The following is a 15,478-nucleotide window of genomic DNA, read 5'->3' as shown; positions in this document are numbered from 1 at the left end:
TTAAACGAGGAGGAAGATACATTGGGCGAAACATATATGGGTTCTTTAATCGATCTAATATATCAGACATGGATTACGAATACTTTCTTTATCAAAAATCTGAGAATGATGATTGGATGTATACAGATATGTTGAATCAGCGAAAAATAGACCCGAACACGATACGTATGAGGGAGGCAAAGACGATGAAGGATGCGTTAATGTCTTTTTTGGAAGTGCTGAAGAAGAAGGGTATGTTGAATTCTATTTATTCTATGGAAGAGTTGAATCATTTTTTCTCTACCCCCAAGAGCAAAAACTTGCGTTCTGCGTTTATGGAAGATTTCATGACAACAAATACTTTCTTCGAATGATTGCACGATCTTAAGGAGTTTGTTAGACGTCAAACATCGACGTCTGTTGATACATCGATCGTCGATTGCGAGATTTTCACGTCGTCGCCAGAATTGACACCTAGAGGTGGTGGTGGTGGTAGTTGTATGGATGCGCTTTTTGCTTCAATCTCGAAGCAGAAAACTGACGGAATATCCCAATACGTTACAAAATTGGACAATGGTTGTCTTTACACCGTAGGAACTCCGGGAGGGCAAACTGGACATCGGCTGATTCGTCTAGATGTGTATGATGTTCACGATATTAAAAATAAGGAAAAACGCCAATGGTGGAAACATGCAAAATTGAGAACACAGTTTTTGACGTTTTCCCCTAGAGATTGTAAGCAGCAAATGATAAATCAGCTTTTGAATTGTGTAGCTGACGATATGAGGAAAGTACCAGGAACGACGAAGGAAATAAATAACGTTTATTAAAAAAGGAAGAGAGAGAAAAAACGTTATATTAATATTATTTTTTTGCATAGAAATTATCGTATATGATCGTATAATCGTGATGATCTATATTTTACATATATCTATAATTTTTTCGTTCTTGTGATTGCGCATCCGTTTGTCTGCTAAGGGCCGGTTGTTCCACCCTCAGATAAACTATCTGGTAATTTATCTAATAGATAGAGTGTTGTTCCACTTTTCGGTAAAATTTATGTTCTTGGTAAAATGGTCATTACTGACAGGTAAATAACACGATACTTTGGGTATCGTGTAAGCCACTTACCTGACAGATAAGTACATAGTGAAGTTAAAAATCACAGCGAGCGGTATGCTATCCCAAGTTTTGTGCATATACATTGATTAATCTTGTGTGATTTTGGATATTACGTACGGTATCGAAAATGGAATTATGTGAAAATGTATTTCTTTATGGTGATGATAATGAAAACTCATCTGATGAAGAAATACATATAATAGTGCGCCGTAAACGATATACAGTTCGTCCACGTCCAGATTTATTTAATGAATATGATAACATAGAATTTGTTAGACGATTTCGACTTCACAAACGCACTGTTCAGATGATTTTAAATCTTATTGAAGAAACAATAAGAAGCAGGACTGACAGGTAAATATTAAATATATTTTTTATTTTTAGGTTATTTATAATATACATACATTTTTATTAAAGAAATCATGCTGTGTCACCACTACACCAATTATTACTTACATTACGATTCTATGCAACTGGAACCTTCCAAGACACAATTGCTGATTTTGGTGGTATTCACAAATCCACAATGTGCAGGATTATAAAAAAGGTTACAACAGCAATAGCATCTTTACGGCCACAATATATTAACTTTCCTAATACGAATCAGAGTCTAAGGCAAACAAAAGAAAAATTTTACAATATTGCTTGTTTCCCCAGAGTCGTAGGGGCAATTGATGGTACTCACATCAAAATACTGTCGCCAGGTATTAAATTGAAAATGATTGATAAATTTATAGTATTTACATCTTATTTATATTTACACACATAGGTGGAGAAGAAGCTGAAGTATATAGGAACAGAAAAGGGATATTTACTATAAATGTACAGGTTATTTGTGATGGTACTTTAAAATTTTTAGACATTGTAGCACGGTGGCCTGGTTCAACCCATGACGCTACAATCTTTAATGCTAGCAGAGTACGTGCAAGATTTATTAATGGTGAAATAGGAAATGCACTATTACTTGGTGACAGTGGTTATGCTTGCTCAAACTTTTTATTTACACCACTGCTTGAAACTCATAATCGAGCTGAAGAATTATATAATGAATCTCAAATACGAACACGAAATGTCATTGAAAGATGTATTGGAGTATGGAAACGAAGATTTGCTGCACTGGCATTTGGTTTAAGACTTCATCCTTTAACTGCACAAGCTGTAATAGTAGCTACTGCAGTACTGCACAATATTGCACGAAACATGGGAGAACCTGATCCAGTAATCGATTTTGAAGTCGAAGCTGCAATTGAGGAATTGGAAGTCCAAGAAGTACAATATAATAATGGCATTAATAATGCAAATGAACGACGTTCATTAATTGATATATATTTTGCAGGGTAATATTTTTTTCTGCATAAGTTGGAAAAATATTTCTTTTTAACTAAATTTTTCTTTGCAGTCTTGTTCGTTGAAATGTACAACTGGTTAATATATTCTGACATCAGAAATGAAAAATTATACAACACTATTTAGAATTGGAAACAATAAAACTTTATTTATAAAACCATATTTTTCTAGTAACATAAACTAGTAACATAAACCATTTATAACTCTTATATAAACCATATGTAACATTTATATCTCTTGTAATATTTAAGTAATATAAATATGGTAAAAAAAATATTTATTTTCATATAGCCATATTTATCGTAACGTAACCTAAATTTTTTACATTTGTAACATTTATAACTCTTATAATATTATGTAATGTTTAATATATAGTAGCACATCTTTTATATGCTGTATGAAGAAATATATAAAATTCTGTTCTATTGTAATAAATAGTGTATCATATTAATATATAATAAAGAAAGAACTGGAAATTAAAGAAAGGAACTTTATATATTAATTAATCACAATGTAGTTTTTTTAATTTAGCTTCCTTTATTTGTTTTTGCAAAACCCTCATTTCGCCTTCAACTTTAGCAGTTTTTAATCGTTCTGTATTTATCTCGATTTCTGCGAAAAATTGTTTTTCTTTAATTTCTAGTTCTTTTTTCAATATGTTTATTCTTAGTTGATGAAGTTCTTCTTTCATTTCTCGGTCTCGTCCTGAGGTTTCATGCATGCCAAGTGGCTGATGCAATTTTTTCAACCTTTTGCCAGTGCGTAACTCTGGTGTTATTTTCTTTTTCAACATAGAAACACCAGTCTCGTATCTTTTCTTCTCAGTTCCTTGATTACAATCTTGGTTGTCAGACTTATTCTCATTTTCTTCATTATTTTCTTTATCAGAAGTGATTAAGAATTCCATATGAAATTGTTCATCAACTGATCCTGTAGGACTAATCTGTTAAATAAAGAATATGCTTTTCATTATTTTATTATTGCATCAAAATATGCGTATCAATATATTTACAATATACGTACCATCTTCACATGAGTATCATCCACCTGTATAGTGTCGTTTGCATTCGTAGAATGTTGCTGTATACCTACATTTATTGCATCTTTTTGGCTCGTTTCTGTTAAAATCCCATAAAATATTTTTAATTATACAAAATATATAATATATATATATATATCTATATAACTCTTATAAAATGATATATACCTAGTTGATCGCTATCCCACACAGATGGTAAACCTTCTATAGATGATGGTAGCATCGAAATAATATTTTCTTCGATACCAGTTAAGGAACGAATTTGTGGTTCACCTCCACCAGTCTTGAAGGTTTCTAATCTATTATGTGCTAATTTCTTCTTAACGTTTTTCTTAATATCTTCATATTTTGCTTTTAATGCTTTTTTCAATCGAAAAACTTCACCAGAACTGGAATTAAATGCCTTCGCTACATTTTCCCATGCAGCATCTTTATCTCGCCAAGTTGTGGCATCTGTTTTTTTGCACTCTATTATATTTTTAAACTCTTGAATTATTGAAACCAATATCTCAACTTCTTTGTTAGAGAAATTGGAACCTCTCTCTCTCTTTTTTTTTTCGGTCATCTCTTTAACATAAATTATTAAAATATATTAGATACTATATTTTGTAATACATTTATTTATTTTAGATACATAATTGTGATACATATCTTACTTATATTCTACTTTTATAAAGATGTTGTATATGCGAATAAAAAAAAACAGCTTACCAGAAAATAAAGATTAAGATTGTCGAAGGTAAACACATATCAATACATTGGCCGCTGAACGCAGCCAAGTAAATTCAGTGATAGGTTAGTTTGCACCCACTTGAAGTTGCTGCCAAACGTTTCCGGAAATAAATATCGCGATATATCGCTCTTAACCAACAGGTAACTATCAGTAGGATAAATAGTCGTGGAACAACGCTCATGTATAAGTAGTTGGTAAACTGCCGGATAAGATTTATCCTATAGGTAATAATCTATCGAATAAGCCGAGATTTACCGAAAGATGGAACAACCGGCCCTAAGAGAAGTAGAGATACACATCCTCAACGGGGACATGATATAAAAGACACACCGCACGATTATGGTATTTCTTTAGTATTCGTTTGCGACGACACATCTCACTCATCATTATGGTGCCGACATTCGTCGATTTATAAGGTATTTTTTATTATTTTTTTCTCTTGTTCGTTTTTTTTTTTGCAACTCGTCATAATCGTTGTGCATGTTTTAAGGGTTCGTCGTGGACAAACGATTCGTTGTTAAGGAAATAGCAGTATTGAAAAATGGGAATACTCTGACGCACTATATCTTTACGGGTCCCGTGGCGTTTCTTAACGAAATCCGATCAGTCGTACGCTTCGTGGTTGATGTCACATCATCATGGATTACGATGGAACGATGGCATGGTACTATACCGTATGGCGCAGCGTTTGATTTCGGAAGCTGTACTAGGGGAGAACGAAGCTATCGTATATGTGAAAGGACTTGAAAAGCGGCAGTGGTTAAGTGACATTTTGAACAGTGACGATGTTGTGATCGATATACATTACGAAGACATTGAATCTCTTGAAAATTTAGATGCGACTAATACGTTCCGTTGTGGAAGACACAGTAAACATTGCGCGTTAGAGAATGTATTAAAACTATTTAAGCGGTGAACACGATTTCAAAGCAAGTAACAAATAACGTGGATTTGTCAGTCACATAACGTCATAAATCGACATCGACAATTAATTTTATTTTTACTCGATATTTTGTAAGTTTTTTATTGAGATGTTTTTTTGAACTATTTCACGTTTTTAAAAAAAACGTCGAACTTATAATCGATGTATTTCGTAGTGCAATTAAAAAAACACTTATAATAAAAATATTGCTTTCTTTCCATTATCCCGTGTGTATGTATGTAGAGATATCACGTCCTGTGAATATTATAGGATGCGTCATGAGTTTCTATTTCTCTCTTGTGCGCACCTTTTATTTTTTCAAAACGCGTATTCCTTTACAAACGATAAGACGGAGTTACAGTTTTATTCACTACGTTTCCGATGATTGAACAATATATAAATGCGTACGGGGTAAGGTTCTTCACGCATTGTTTTTTGAACGCACGATATGTCAAGCGATAACAGTCTGAACGAAAGTACGGACAGCGATCTGTATCATTACGATTTTCCAAATACAGACGATGATCTGTATTGTCACGAGTGTGTTACCGAGTCCCATATCGTTTGCATCCTATGTGAAGGAGAATAGTCATTCTTTAGGAATTTAGCTACACACCATTTACGGAGAGCGATTGGAAATCAATGTCCGCGAGAAATTTTGTGGATGAAAACCGTAATAGCTCTCGATAGTCGCGCGAGAAAGTATGAGAGTGAAACTTTGAAGAGTGTACGGAAAATCTATGGTAATGATAGCCATGTTCGAAAGATATATATAAGAAAATTAAATTAGACGTACCTTTAGATAGTTATGGTGAAACCATTCTAGTTTATGTGTAAGCGAGAGCAGTAATTTAATATAAAGAGATGGAGGAGGAGGAGGTGGAGGATCTTTTTCATCGTGCGACGAGCATCGATAAGGCGGATGTGTATAAAGTATGGGTGCAAAAATGCGACAAGTGTCTCGACCTCTTGCAAGAGAGGTGTCGAAATGATAAACGTCGGCGAATATCTACCGGAGTTGTAAATGCATCGATCGCTCGAATAATATGATTGGAAGGTTTGAGAAATACGTTACGAAAACGTTTTGAACACGTGGGCTCGGAACATGTCGAACTGAAAAAGAGAATTTTCATGGTTGGAAATCGAAACAGCTTTCAGTAATCGCGTACTGACTGGCGCGGTGTTAAATTCGAGTTATATTGAGCCTCGATAATTTCTCGATGACGTGAGGGACACCGTTTTCGACCGGATACGCGATAATCTTCAGAGACACGTTTGCTTAAAAGTGAATACGATATTCAACGGCGAGTTTTTCGCGGATCTCAAGAGATCTGTTAAAAGTATCACTACGAAAAATTACGAGCTTTTCGCTGCGTCCGATCTGCCAGAGTGGTACGATAAACACGTGATAGATGATATTTTAACAGTTCTGGAGGAGTTTCAGGAACGCGACAGTGGATGGGCGCTATCACGCATATTGAATTTAATTGTAAATGTAAATAAATACAATCCTATGCATGCGGGATGTTGGGTGGATGTACCTCAGTACATAAAAATGAAGAGAGCAGTAATTAATGTTCACTCAATGGATAACGCGTGTTTCGCGTGGGCGGTAGTTTCCGCTTTGTATCTAACCGATAGTCACACGTACAGATCGTCGCAGTATCCACATTATTCGGAAGTGTTGCTGCTCGAAGGTATCGAGTTTCCCGTTACTTTGAAACAAATTACGAAATTTGAACGTTTGAATGTTATATCTATCAACGTATTTACCGAACGAAAGAGAGGTGGAAAAAAAGATGATGACAACATAATCGTTCCTCTTCGTCTCACCAAAGACAAGAGAGAAAAACACGTAAATCTGTTGTATCTGCAAGATTCGCGACGCGGCGAAAACGTCACCGGTCATTTCACATGGATTAAAAATCTATCACGATTGATTCCCAGTTGAGCAGGAATACGAAAAAGAAGTATTTGTGTGATAGGTAGGTACGAATAACTAAGTGTGTTTTTTTATACAAAGCGATAAAAAGTGTAACGTGTATGAATTGTTACTTTACAGATGTCTAGATTATTTTCCTACGAGCGAGAAGTTCTCGCTTCACGTCGTTGACTGTGCTACGACGAACGATTGCGCTATTATTCTTCCGAACGAGAACGACAAGTGGTTGTCGTTTCATAATTATAACAAGAAGGAGCGACTTCCCTTTGTAATTTACGCCGATTTGGAGTGTATACTGGAGAAGAAGACCAGCGATGAAAATATTTCGAGATTCACCTATCAACATCACAGGGTTTTCAGCGTAGGCTATTACATACGTTGTGTATACGATGAAACTGTCTGTATACTGATCTCGTTGCGGTGAGGATTGCGTATCATGATTTGTCAATAAATTATACGATTTGACACATCGCGCGAAAACAATATTTGATAAGAACGTGACTATGACGGGGCTTACATCGAACGAGTGAAAAAAATTTCGAGACGCGACTCATTGCTACATCTGTGAAAAACCGTTCGAAGAAAGAGATTTGCGCGTACGCGATCATTGTCATTTAACTGGACGTTACAGAGGTCCCGCGCATTCACGTTGTAATTTAAATTATCAAGATTCGTACGTTATTCCTGTGTTTTTTCATAGCTTCTCGGGTTATGACGCGCATTTTATCATAAAAGATATTGCTAACAGTTTTGAGGGTAGCGTGTATTTGTTATCGATAAAGAAAGAAAATTATATATCGTTTACGAAATATGTCAAGGATACGGAGAAAGTCAAGTGGGGAACGGACATGTGAAATTGCGTTTTATGGATTCGTTTAAATTTCTCAGTACTAGTCTCGAGAAATTGGTATCGTATCTCGACAAGAGTAAATTGAAAATCACGCGGTCGGAATTTCTCAATATTAACACCGAGGATTTTGATCTGCTTACGCGTAAAGGAGTGTTTCCGTACGAGTACGTCGACAGCGTTGATAAGCTAGACGAGACTAGTTTGCCGCCGCGCGAGTCGTTTTACGAGTTCGTTAACCGACGAGGTCGTTTTCGATGACGATTATCAACACGCGACGAACGTTTGGCGACGCTTTTGCATAGAGACTCTCGGTGATTACAGCGATTTGTATCTCAAGACGGATGTGCTTTTATTGGCGGACGTTTTCGAAAATTTTCGTGATACGTGTATTGAGAGTTACTGATTGGATCCGATGTATTATTACACTTTACCAGGATACACGTGGGACGTTATGTTGAAATACACCGGTATTCGATTCGAATTCCTCACTGACATCGATATGGCGATGTTTATGGAGCGTAGTATACGCGGTGGTTTAAGTCAATGTTCGCATAGGTATGCGCGAGCTAATAACAAGTATGCACCTTCGTACGATCCTTCAGAACTCTCGACGTACCTCATGTACTTCGATGTGAATAATTTGTATGGTTGGGCGATGTTCGAATCCTTACCGTACGGAGAATTTCAATGGATCGATGACGTCGAGCGCTTTGACGTAATGTCTGTCGTCAGACTCCATTATCGGTTATATTCTAGAAGTCGACCTTGTATATCCACAAAGCGTTCATGACGCTCATGCTGACCTTCCATTCTGTCCCACTCGCGAACAGCCTCCCGGAAACGAAATGATAAACTGTTGGCTACACTCTACAATAAGGAGCGCTACGTCACATACTATCGTAATTTACAACAATGCATTCAGCACGAATTATACGTGAAAAAAATTCATCAAATATTACAATTTGCACAATCCCCATGGCTTCGCGGATACATCGAACTTAATACTAGATTCAGAACGCTCGTGAATAACGAATTCGAGAAGAATCTTTACAAATTGATGAATAACGCGGTGTTACGTCCTGTAGACTCCACGATTCTTTTCTTTCGTGGAAGATCGATCGTCACTCGGATATTATTTATGAAATATAAGTAGTTAATAACAGTCTCGGACTGTTTATAGAGAGAGTAATCAAAGAGTAATCTACCCCTTATTTTTCACCATGGATCTAAATATCAACCACGGGATTGAGGGCGATGAAATTCCAGACATAGAGACCACGATCCGTTCAAAACAAAAGATCGCAATAGATTCCTCTTTCGATAGACGAATAAATAATTGAATCAATTCATAGTAGTAACTCCATATCCTTGGAGATAAAACCCAACACCGGTGACCGATGCTAATTGAACAAAGACTAGATATCAAGTTGCTGCGGAAGTTTAGAAATCATAGATTACACCTTTGAAACTCGAAGAGGAATCTGTTTATCGTCATCCAATACCGTGGATTCGTAACGGACGACGATCTTTCTTGATATAGTTCTAAGAAGAGATTGCGAATCTAGCGATAAGTTTCACACGAGACAATCAAAGTTTACACTAGCCACCCACTTCTATCCTTGGCGACACCACCCAAAACTGACCAATCCGATGCAAGAAACGAGGCGGATGACTAAAGTCAATTTCACCAATAAGCTCTCGGTGATCTTAAATTTTTTAAACAAAAGAGACCACCAGTACCCTTCTGGGGCAAATCCCGCCTATCAAAATCTTAATCGGTCAAGCTATTACATCCCATAAGGATCCACCTCCAAAAAGAGTCCTATATAAACCGCGATCTCACGAGCCGAGAATCAGTAAATAGAGTTGAAAATTGACAGTCAGTAAATAGAGTTGAAAATTGACAGTCAGTAAATAGAGTTGAAAATTGACAGTCAGTAAATAGAGTTGAAAATTGACAGTCAGTAAATTAGAGTTGAAAATTGACAGTAGTAGTCGAGTAGAATTAACTTCAAGTTACAACGCAATAACAGTAGAAGGTAGAGTGAGTTAAAATAATAGAGTTGTGGCAGCAGATTCAAGATCAACGCGCTACTTCTCCGCATTTTCCTGAGCCGGTCTCGTACCAACAACACCAACAAATCTCAGGAGGGTTCGTCGAAACAAGTGAGTCACATAATCTTATTTTTTTCTTTTTTGTGTGTTTTTTTTTCTTTTCACTTTCTACCCCACCCTTTCATTATTTGCCATTTAATGCAGAGCCGGGTATAAAATATCTATAATTTTCATCAATTCAAATCTCGTAGTGGGTGACCGACCACGTCGCTCCCGGGTTTCCCGCGCGGCTAAATGCCAACGGAGACAGTGGATTAGGGAGGCCCGTCAGCTCCTAGACGAAGCCTATCACGAGTTTTTAGCCACCTTGAATAACAGCGATAAAATAAATAATAGTGATAGTCTTAGTAATACTCTAGACCCAATCTCAGTCCTTTCTTCCCCTAGCATCCCTCATTCTCTAAATCAACACCCTTGCTCACCTCCAGTTCCTTTCTCTCCACCTGCTTCTTCACCTCCGCTTGCGCTACTCTCCCTTTCACGTCCTCCTCGTTCTCCTTCCCCTGACGCGGAATCCATCTTATCTCTCCTAACTCAACGAATTTTTCTCGACACACCCCCCCCCCTTTCCCGTTCTTCCTATCCCGCCGACTCCACGTCGAGCGTGGAGTTCGTGACCGAAATTCCCCCAGCTCGTCCTCATTACTATTACCACCATGGTTATCACCGATCCTTAAATTCCCTTTTTTCCCAGTTTCAAATTTCCACCGATCCTCTGCCCCAAGACGCCTTTACTATAACGTTCGAAAACGCAGATCCCGACGAAGTCCGAAACGCCATAACCGGACAACCTTCAGACGCTTATATCCCTGTTTTCCTTCCCTACTCTCCCCATCCTTTCTTAGTCTCGGTACGTTTTTTTCTAAATTTCTTCCCCCCTTCTTCTTGTATTATTAATGAAATCCAATAATCACCTTTACTTAATTTCCATCCGCCCTGTCGTTTCCTTCCGCCGAAAATTCTTACACACATTCGCTCTAATTTCACGACACAAATTTTTTTGTATTTATCATCCAGGTCCGCATTAATGTTCGCGAATACACACAGACATATACACTTCCATCTTTACATACTTTTTACTCTTTAAGAAGTATTATATCTAATTGTTAAGTAATTTAGTTTAAAGTAACAAAAATAGATTGTTAATGAGAACCTAAAATTTAAGCTATTAATATGGACCACGATAGAAATAATAATAATAACTATAATATTCAAATTGTTACTCGCCCCTAATGGAATCATTAGTCAATAAAAATAATTATATGTTTAAATAGAATACTTTAGTATTAATTTCTTTCATTCGTATATCGGCCCCTGCTAATAAAGATTCGCACGGTCCTTTCCCGGGTAAAAAAGGACCTACGATCGTACGACTCTTGAAATCGGAGTCATAGCGTCGGGGCGTTGACCCATATTTTGGAGTCACCTAAGTGCGTTCGACTCGCTCCATCCCCTTCCACTCGGATGCATGCGAGACATAGCGTCTGCTCTAACGTCCTTCCATACTCCATCCTTCTCATTCCTTCTTTCTCTCAAACGATCCATTCATATATTAGGAGTTGGACGTAACAGCGGTATTTGGAAAAACAATGGAGAACATAAGCGATCATGTTGACGTTCGATTCGTAACGCGTTGGGACGCGAGATACGGTGCGGAAGCGAAACCGAACTTTCACAGCAGAAGTGTCTTCCGAAGATCTAATTGCTGTGTCGAAATGCACAAACTCGAGATAAAATTGAACAAACCGATATACGTAGGTATGTGCATTCTCGAAATATCCAAGATGCGTCTGTATGAATTTCACTACGATTATGTAATGCCGTTGTATCGTGATCGAAGTGTAAGATCATGTACATGGACACTGACAGCTTGATATATCTTTTGGAGTGTAAAAATGTATACAAGAACATCAAGCGTGATATCGCGAAATTCGACACGAGCGATTACCCCGAGGGAAACGCATATGATATTCCACGCGTTAATATCAAAATACCCGGTTTGATGAAAGATGAAAATAATGGTGCGATTATGACGGAATTCGTAGGACTCAGAGCGAAGATGTACGCATTGAGAGTGATCGGAAGGAGCGATATGAAAAGAATAAAGGATGTTAAGAAAAACGTAGTCACGAAAACGATCACTTTCGACGATTACATGCAGTGTTTGAATGAATGGAACAGCTGAGACGGCAGTCGTGCATACAATCGACATTGCACGAGGTCTACACGGTGTCTGAATTGAAACTCGCTCTCAATCCGTATGACGATAAGCGGTACGTTGTACCCGATTCGGTCGCTACTTTACCTTGGGGGCATTATAAAATACCGTTGTAATGTGTGTGACACATCTTTTTATTATAATAAAAACTTATAATAAAAAACAGAATTTACAATACATTCGTTTTATCTATCCAAGAATTATGTGAACTGTTCATTCCCAACCATTTCACATACACTTTATTTCCTCGTTTGCGTAGTATTTTTTCCATGAGATAAAAATCCTCAAATACTTGAATATCGGTATCAATGTCAAACTCCCTTCTTATGTAAACATCATTTTGGGAGATTGTTACGGCAAAAAGGTTCCACTTTCACCCGATATCTGGAAAGAGCTTCTCGAACAAAAACGAGTCATATTGTCCCTTCTGCAGTACGATGAGAATAAAGGGATACGTGCGCCGTCCTCAATGTGCATTGGAAATCTAACGTTACGCTTCGGACGAATCAACAATCTATCAATACTGCGTTTAGAAACAAGTACAGCTCGTCTATCCATGTCGAAAAGCACCGTGCTCAATATATTTAATCTCGAACACTGTGTAAATCGTCTCATTTCCTCCTTAATTGCAATAATCGATAACGTCGACCAAAAATTCTCACGATTTTTCGATATCGCGTCCACCGTCACGGAATCTGCGAACATGCTGAAAACGACGGTGTACGATGACGAATCCTTCGACCGCAACGATATCATCGAATGCGAGTTGATCGCTCTGGTCTTCGGAGAGCAATAAACGAATGTACATCGCGTAATAAATAAAAAACTATTATATTCTTTGAATATAGAAAAAAACATTATTTTATACCCCTACCTTCTACATTTTAAATATACTTAAGGAAAAAAGGAGAAAAGAAAAAGGAAATGGCGCATAATCATATATGATATACTATAATTGTCACTCGAGTCGTCGCGATCTGTCAGTCTGTGTCACTTGTGCAATAAAGAACATATATAAACAGTATTAGTGCATTAAAAATAAATAACTTGAAGAACCTATTAGAAATTCGGTACGAGTACCCAGTGAAAGGGGTAAGTGTTTCTAATATAACATTTTTTTTTAGATCATTTTTCTACTTTTTTGTTTTTTACATTTCGAGTATCTCATGGTTGACAACGAGCGGACGCGGCGCTTATGCCTAAAAAACGAATTAGGCGTCCAAATAATCCCCTTGGTAAGAGTTTTAATTATACTTTTTTATAAATAGAATTATTTTATAATTATTTTTTTTATAAATATACAGGGTGAGTCATTTTAATCTATGGACCCGAATATTTTCCAAATTACGGCATCTACAAAAAAATAATTTAGATAAAAGTTGACCAGGACAGAGGGGGTCATTTAATTGTACCATTAGTTTTGACCTTGAGGTCAATTTTGAAGGTCATGTCAAGGTCACGATGGTTTTTTTAAATAGGACACCCTATTTTTGACTGCGGATTTCGAAAGAGCGGAAAATTTTACATCAAACTTGTCTTATGAAAAAATTGTTTTTGCGACCTTGGAAAGGTCGAAAATGAAGGTCAAATGCCTGAAAAACGATCTGGTGTACTTTTTCTGAAATGACGTGGTTTTCTGGGTAACACAAATGTGCATAATGCTTGAAACAAGTCAATGAATTGTAAAAGTGTAAATCACTTTGACTAGCTTGACAGAAAACTTTGACAGAAAAAGTACACCAGATCGTTTTTCAGGCATTTGACCTTCATTTTTGACCTTTCCAAGGTCGCAAAAACAATTTTTTCATAAGACAAGTTTGATGTAAAATTTTCCGCTCTTTCGAAATCCGCAGTCAAAAATAGGGTGTCCCGTTTAAAAAAACCATCATGACCTTGAAATGACCTTCAAAATTGACCTCAAGGTCAAAACTAATGGTACAATTAAATGACCCCCTCTGTCCTGGTCAACTTTTATCTAAACCATTTTTTTGTAGATATCCGTAATTTGGAAGATATTCGGATCCATAGATTAAAATGACTCACCCTGTATAATACATTGTTACAGAATATATGGCGTGGGGATGTTAAAATCAAAGGATTCACCAACCACGACCACCGCCACTTCGTACGCGCGGAGCGGCGGTGGTACTGCGAAGATGTCATATATCGTATGTGGGAGGATGGTCCCATGTACCTCGAATAGTTATTCGGGTTAGAACCATACGAGGTGGATCCTGAACCCGAAAATTGGGACTTGTAAGTACTCTATTATGTGTGTACTTTATTTGCAACATTTCATTCAATATACGATTTAATATTTAATTACTAACGTAATATTTTTTCTGTTTTAAACAGGAGCGACTAAAAAAAAAACGGAAGGAAGACACGAAAAATTGGGTTATGTACATCTTATTATATATAAAGTATACCTATACACATAATTATAAAAAATACACACTTATATATGTACATACTTATAAAAAAATATATACGCAAAAAAATATATATAAATTGTACACATAATTATAAAAAAATACATACACTTATGTATATATATATATACATATATAATATATGTACATACTTATAAAAAATATATACGCACATATAATAAAAGAAACTTTTAAATTGTATAAACAAAAATCTATTGCATTTTATTAAAGTAAACACCACTAAAATACACGAAAATAACAATTGCGAAAGAGAGAACGAGAGTGAACGATGACGCGGAAACCGAGTCATCGCGCGGGGAAAGACGAGGACGGTGCGAAAGAATCACGAATATATTAACATACATGTTTTTTTATTTACAATACATGTTTAGTGCAATACATATTATTAATACATTGTTTTTTAGTGAACGTATTAAAATTCTGAATTAGGCGGTTTCGCAAAAAAGAGCGATCGCGCGGGAATCGATACACATTCGTATTGAAAATGCTGAATTAGGCGATTTCGCAAAAAAGAGCGATTGTGCGGGAACCGAATCATCGCGCGGGAAAGTCGCGGAGCATTCCTCCTTAGTCGCGCGTCTGCCCTCGATCGCGTCGGACTGCCGCTGCCCGCTCACCCCACTCAACGCCACGGAACGACCGACGAGATCGGGGGTCCGAGGGGACCGCGCGCACACACCAACGTCCCGGTACGTTGGTGAGCGCACGCACACCAATGTCTCGCGAGGGTCGGGGCTCGGGAGGAAAACTGGACAGAG

At 37.1% G+C, this 15,478-nt stretch overlaps 2 protein-coding genes across 4 annotated transcripts; one reads left to right on the top strand and one right to left on the bottom strand.

Annotated features, from left to right (window-relative positions):
- Positions 1 to 1,061: 1,061 nt before the first annotated feature.
- On the top strand, positions 1,062 to 2,567 carry LOC108722748 (putative nuclease HARBI1). 3 transcript variants are annotated; one of them, XM_018448026.1, is made up of 4 exons: positions 1,062 to 1,455; positions 1,519 to 1,778; positions 1,871 to 2,438; positions 2,501 to 2,567. In XM_018448026.1, exons 1-4 carry the CDS (start codon positions 1,229 to 1,231, stop codon positions 2,511 to 2,513), a joined length of 1,068 nt encoding a protein of 355 aa, XP_018303528.1. In that variant the 5' UTR covers positions 1,062 to 1,228; the 3' UTR covers positions 2,514 to 2,567. The 3 variants fall into 3 exon arrangements, with proteins under 3 accessions (XP_018303528.1, XP_018303530.1, XP_018303527.1); XM_018448028.1 differs by having other exon boundaries at positions 1,519 to 1,805; positions 1,961 to 2,438; XM_018448025.1 differs by having other exon boundaries at positions 1,519 to 1,805.
- A 164-nt stretch (positions 2,568 to 2,731) lies between these two features.
- Positions 2,732 to 4,623, bottom strand: LOC108722746 (myb/SANT-like DNA-binding domain-containing protein 4). The gene is made up of 5 exons (XM_018448020.1): positions 4,199 to 4,623; positions 3,656 to 4,054; positions 3,472 to 3,566; positions 2,959 to 3,391; positions 2,732 to 2,760 (listed from the first exon to the last, which is right to left on the bottom strand). Exons 2-5 carry the CDS (start codon positions 4,050 to 4,052, stop codon positions 2,732 to 2,734), a joined length of 954 nt encoding a protein of 317 aa, XP_018303522.1. The 5' UTR covers positions 4,053 to 4,054; positions 4,199 to 4,623.
- Between the last annotated feature and the right edge of the window lie 10,855 nt (positions 4,624 to 15,478).

This window comes from Mycetomoellerius zeteki, unplaced genomic scaffold (genome assembly GCF_001594055.1).
Source record: "Mycetomoellerius zeteki isolate Tzet28-1 unplaced genomic scaffold, Tzet1.0 scaffold216, whole genome shotgun sequence".
Lineage (NCBI taxonomy): Eukaryota > Metazoa > Arthropoda > Insecta > Hymenoptera > Formicidae > Mycetomoellerius > Mycetomoellerius zeteki.
This window is presented reverse-complemented; position numbering and strand designations above follow the sequence as displayed.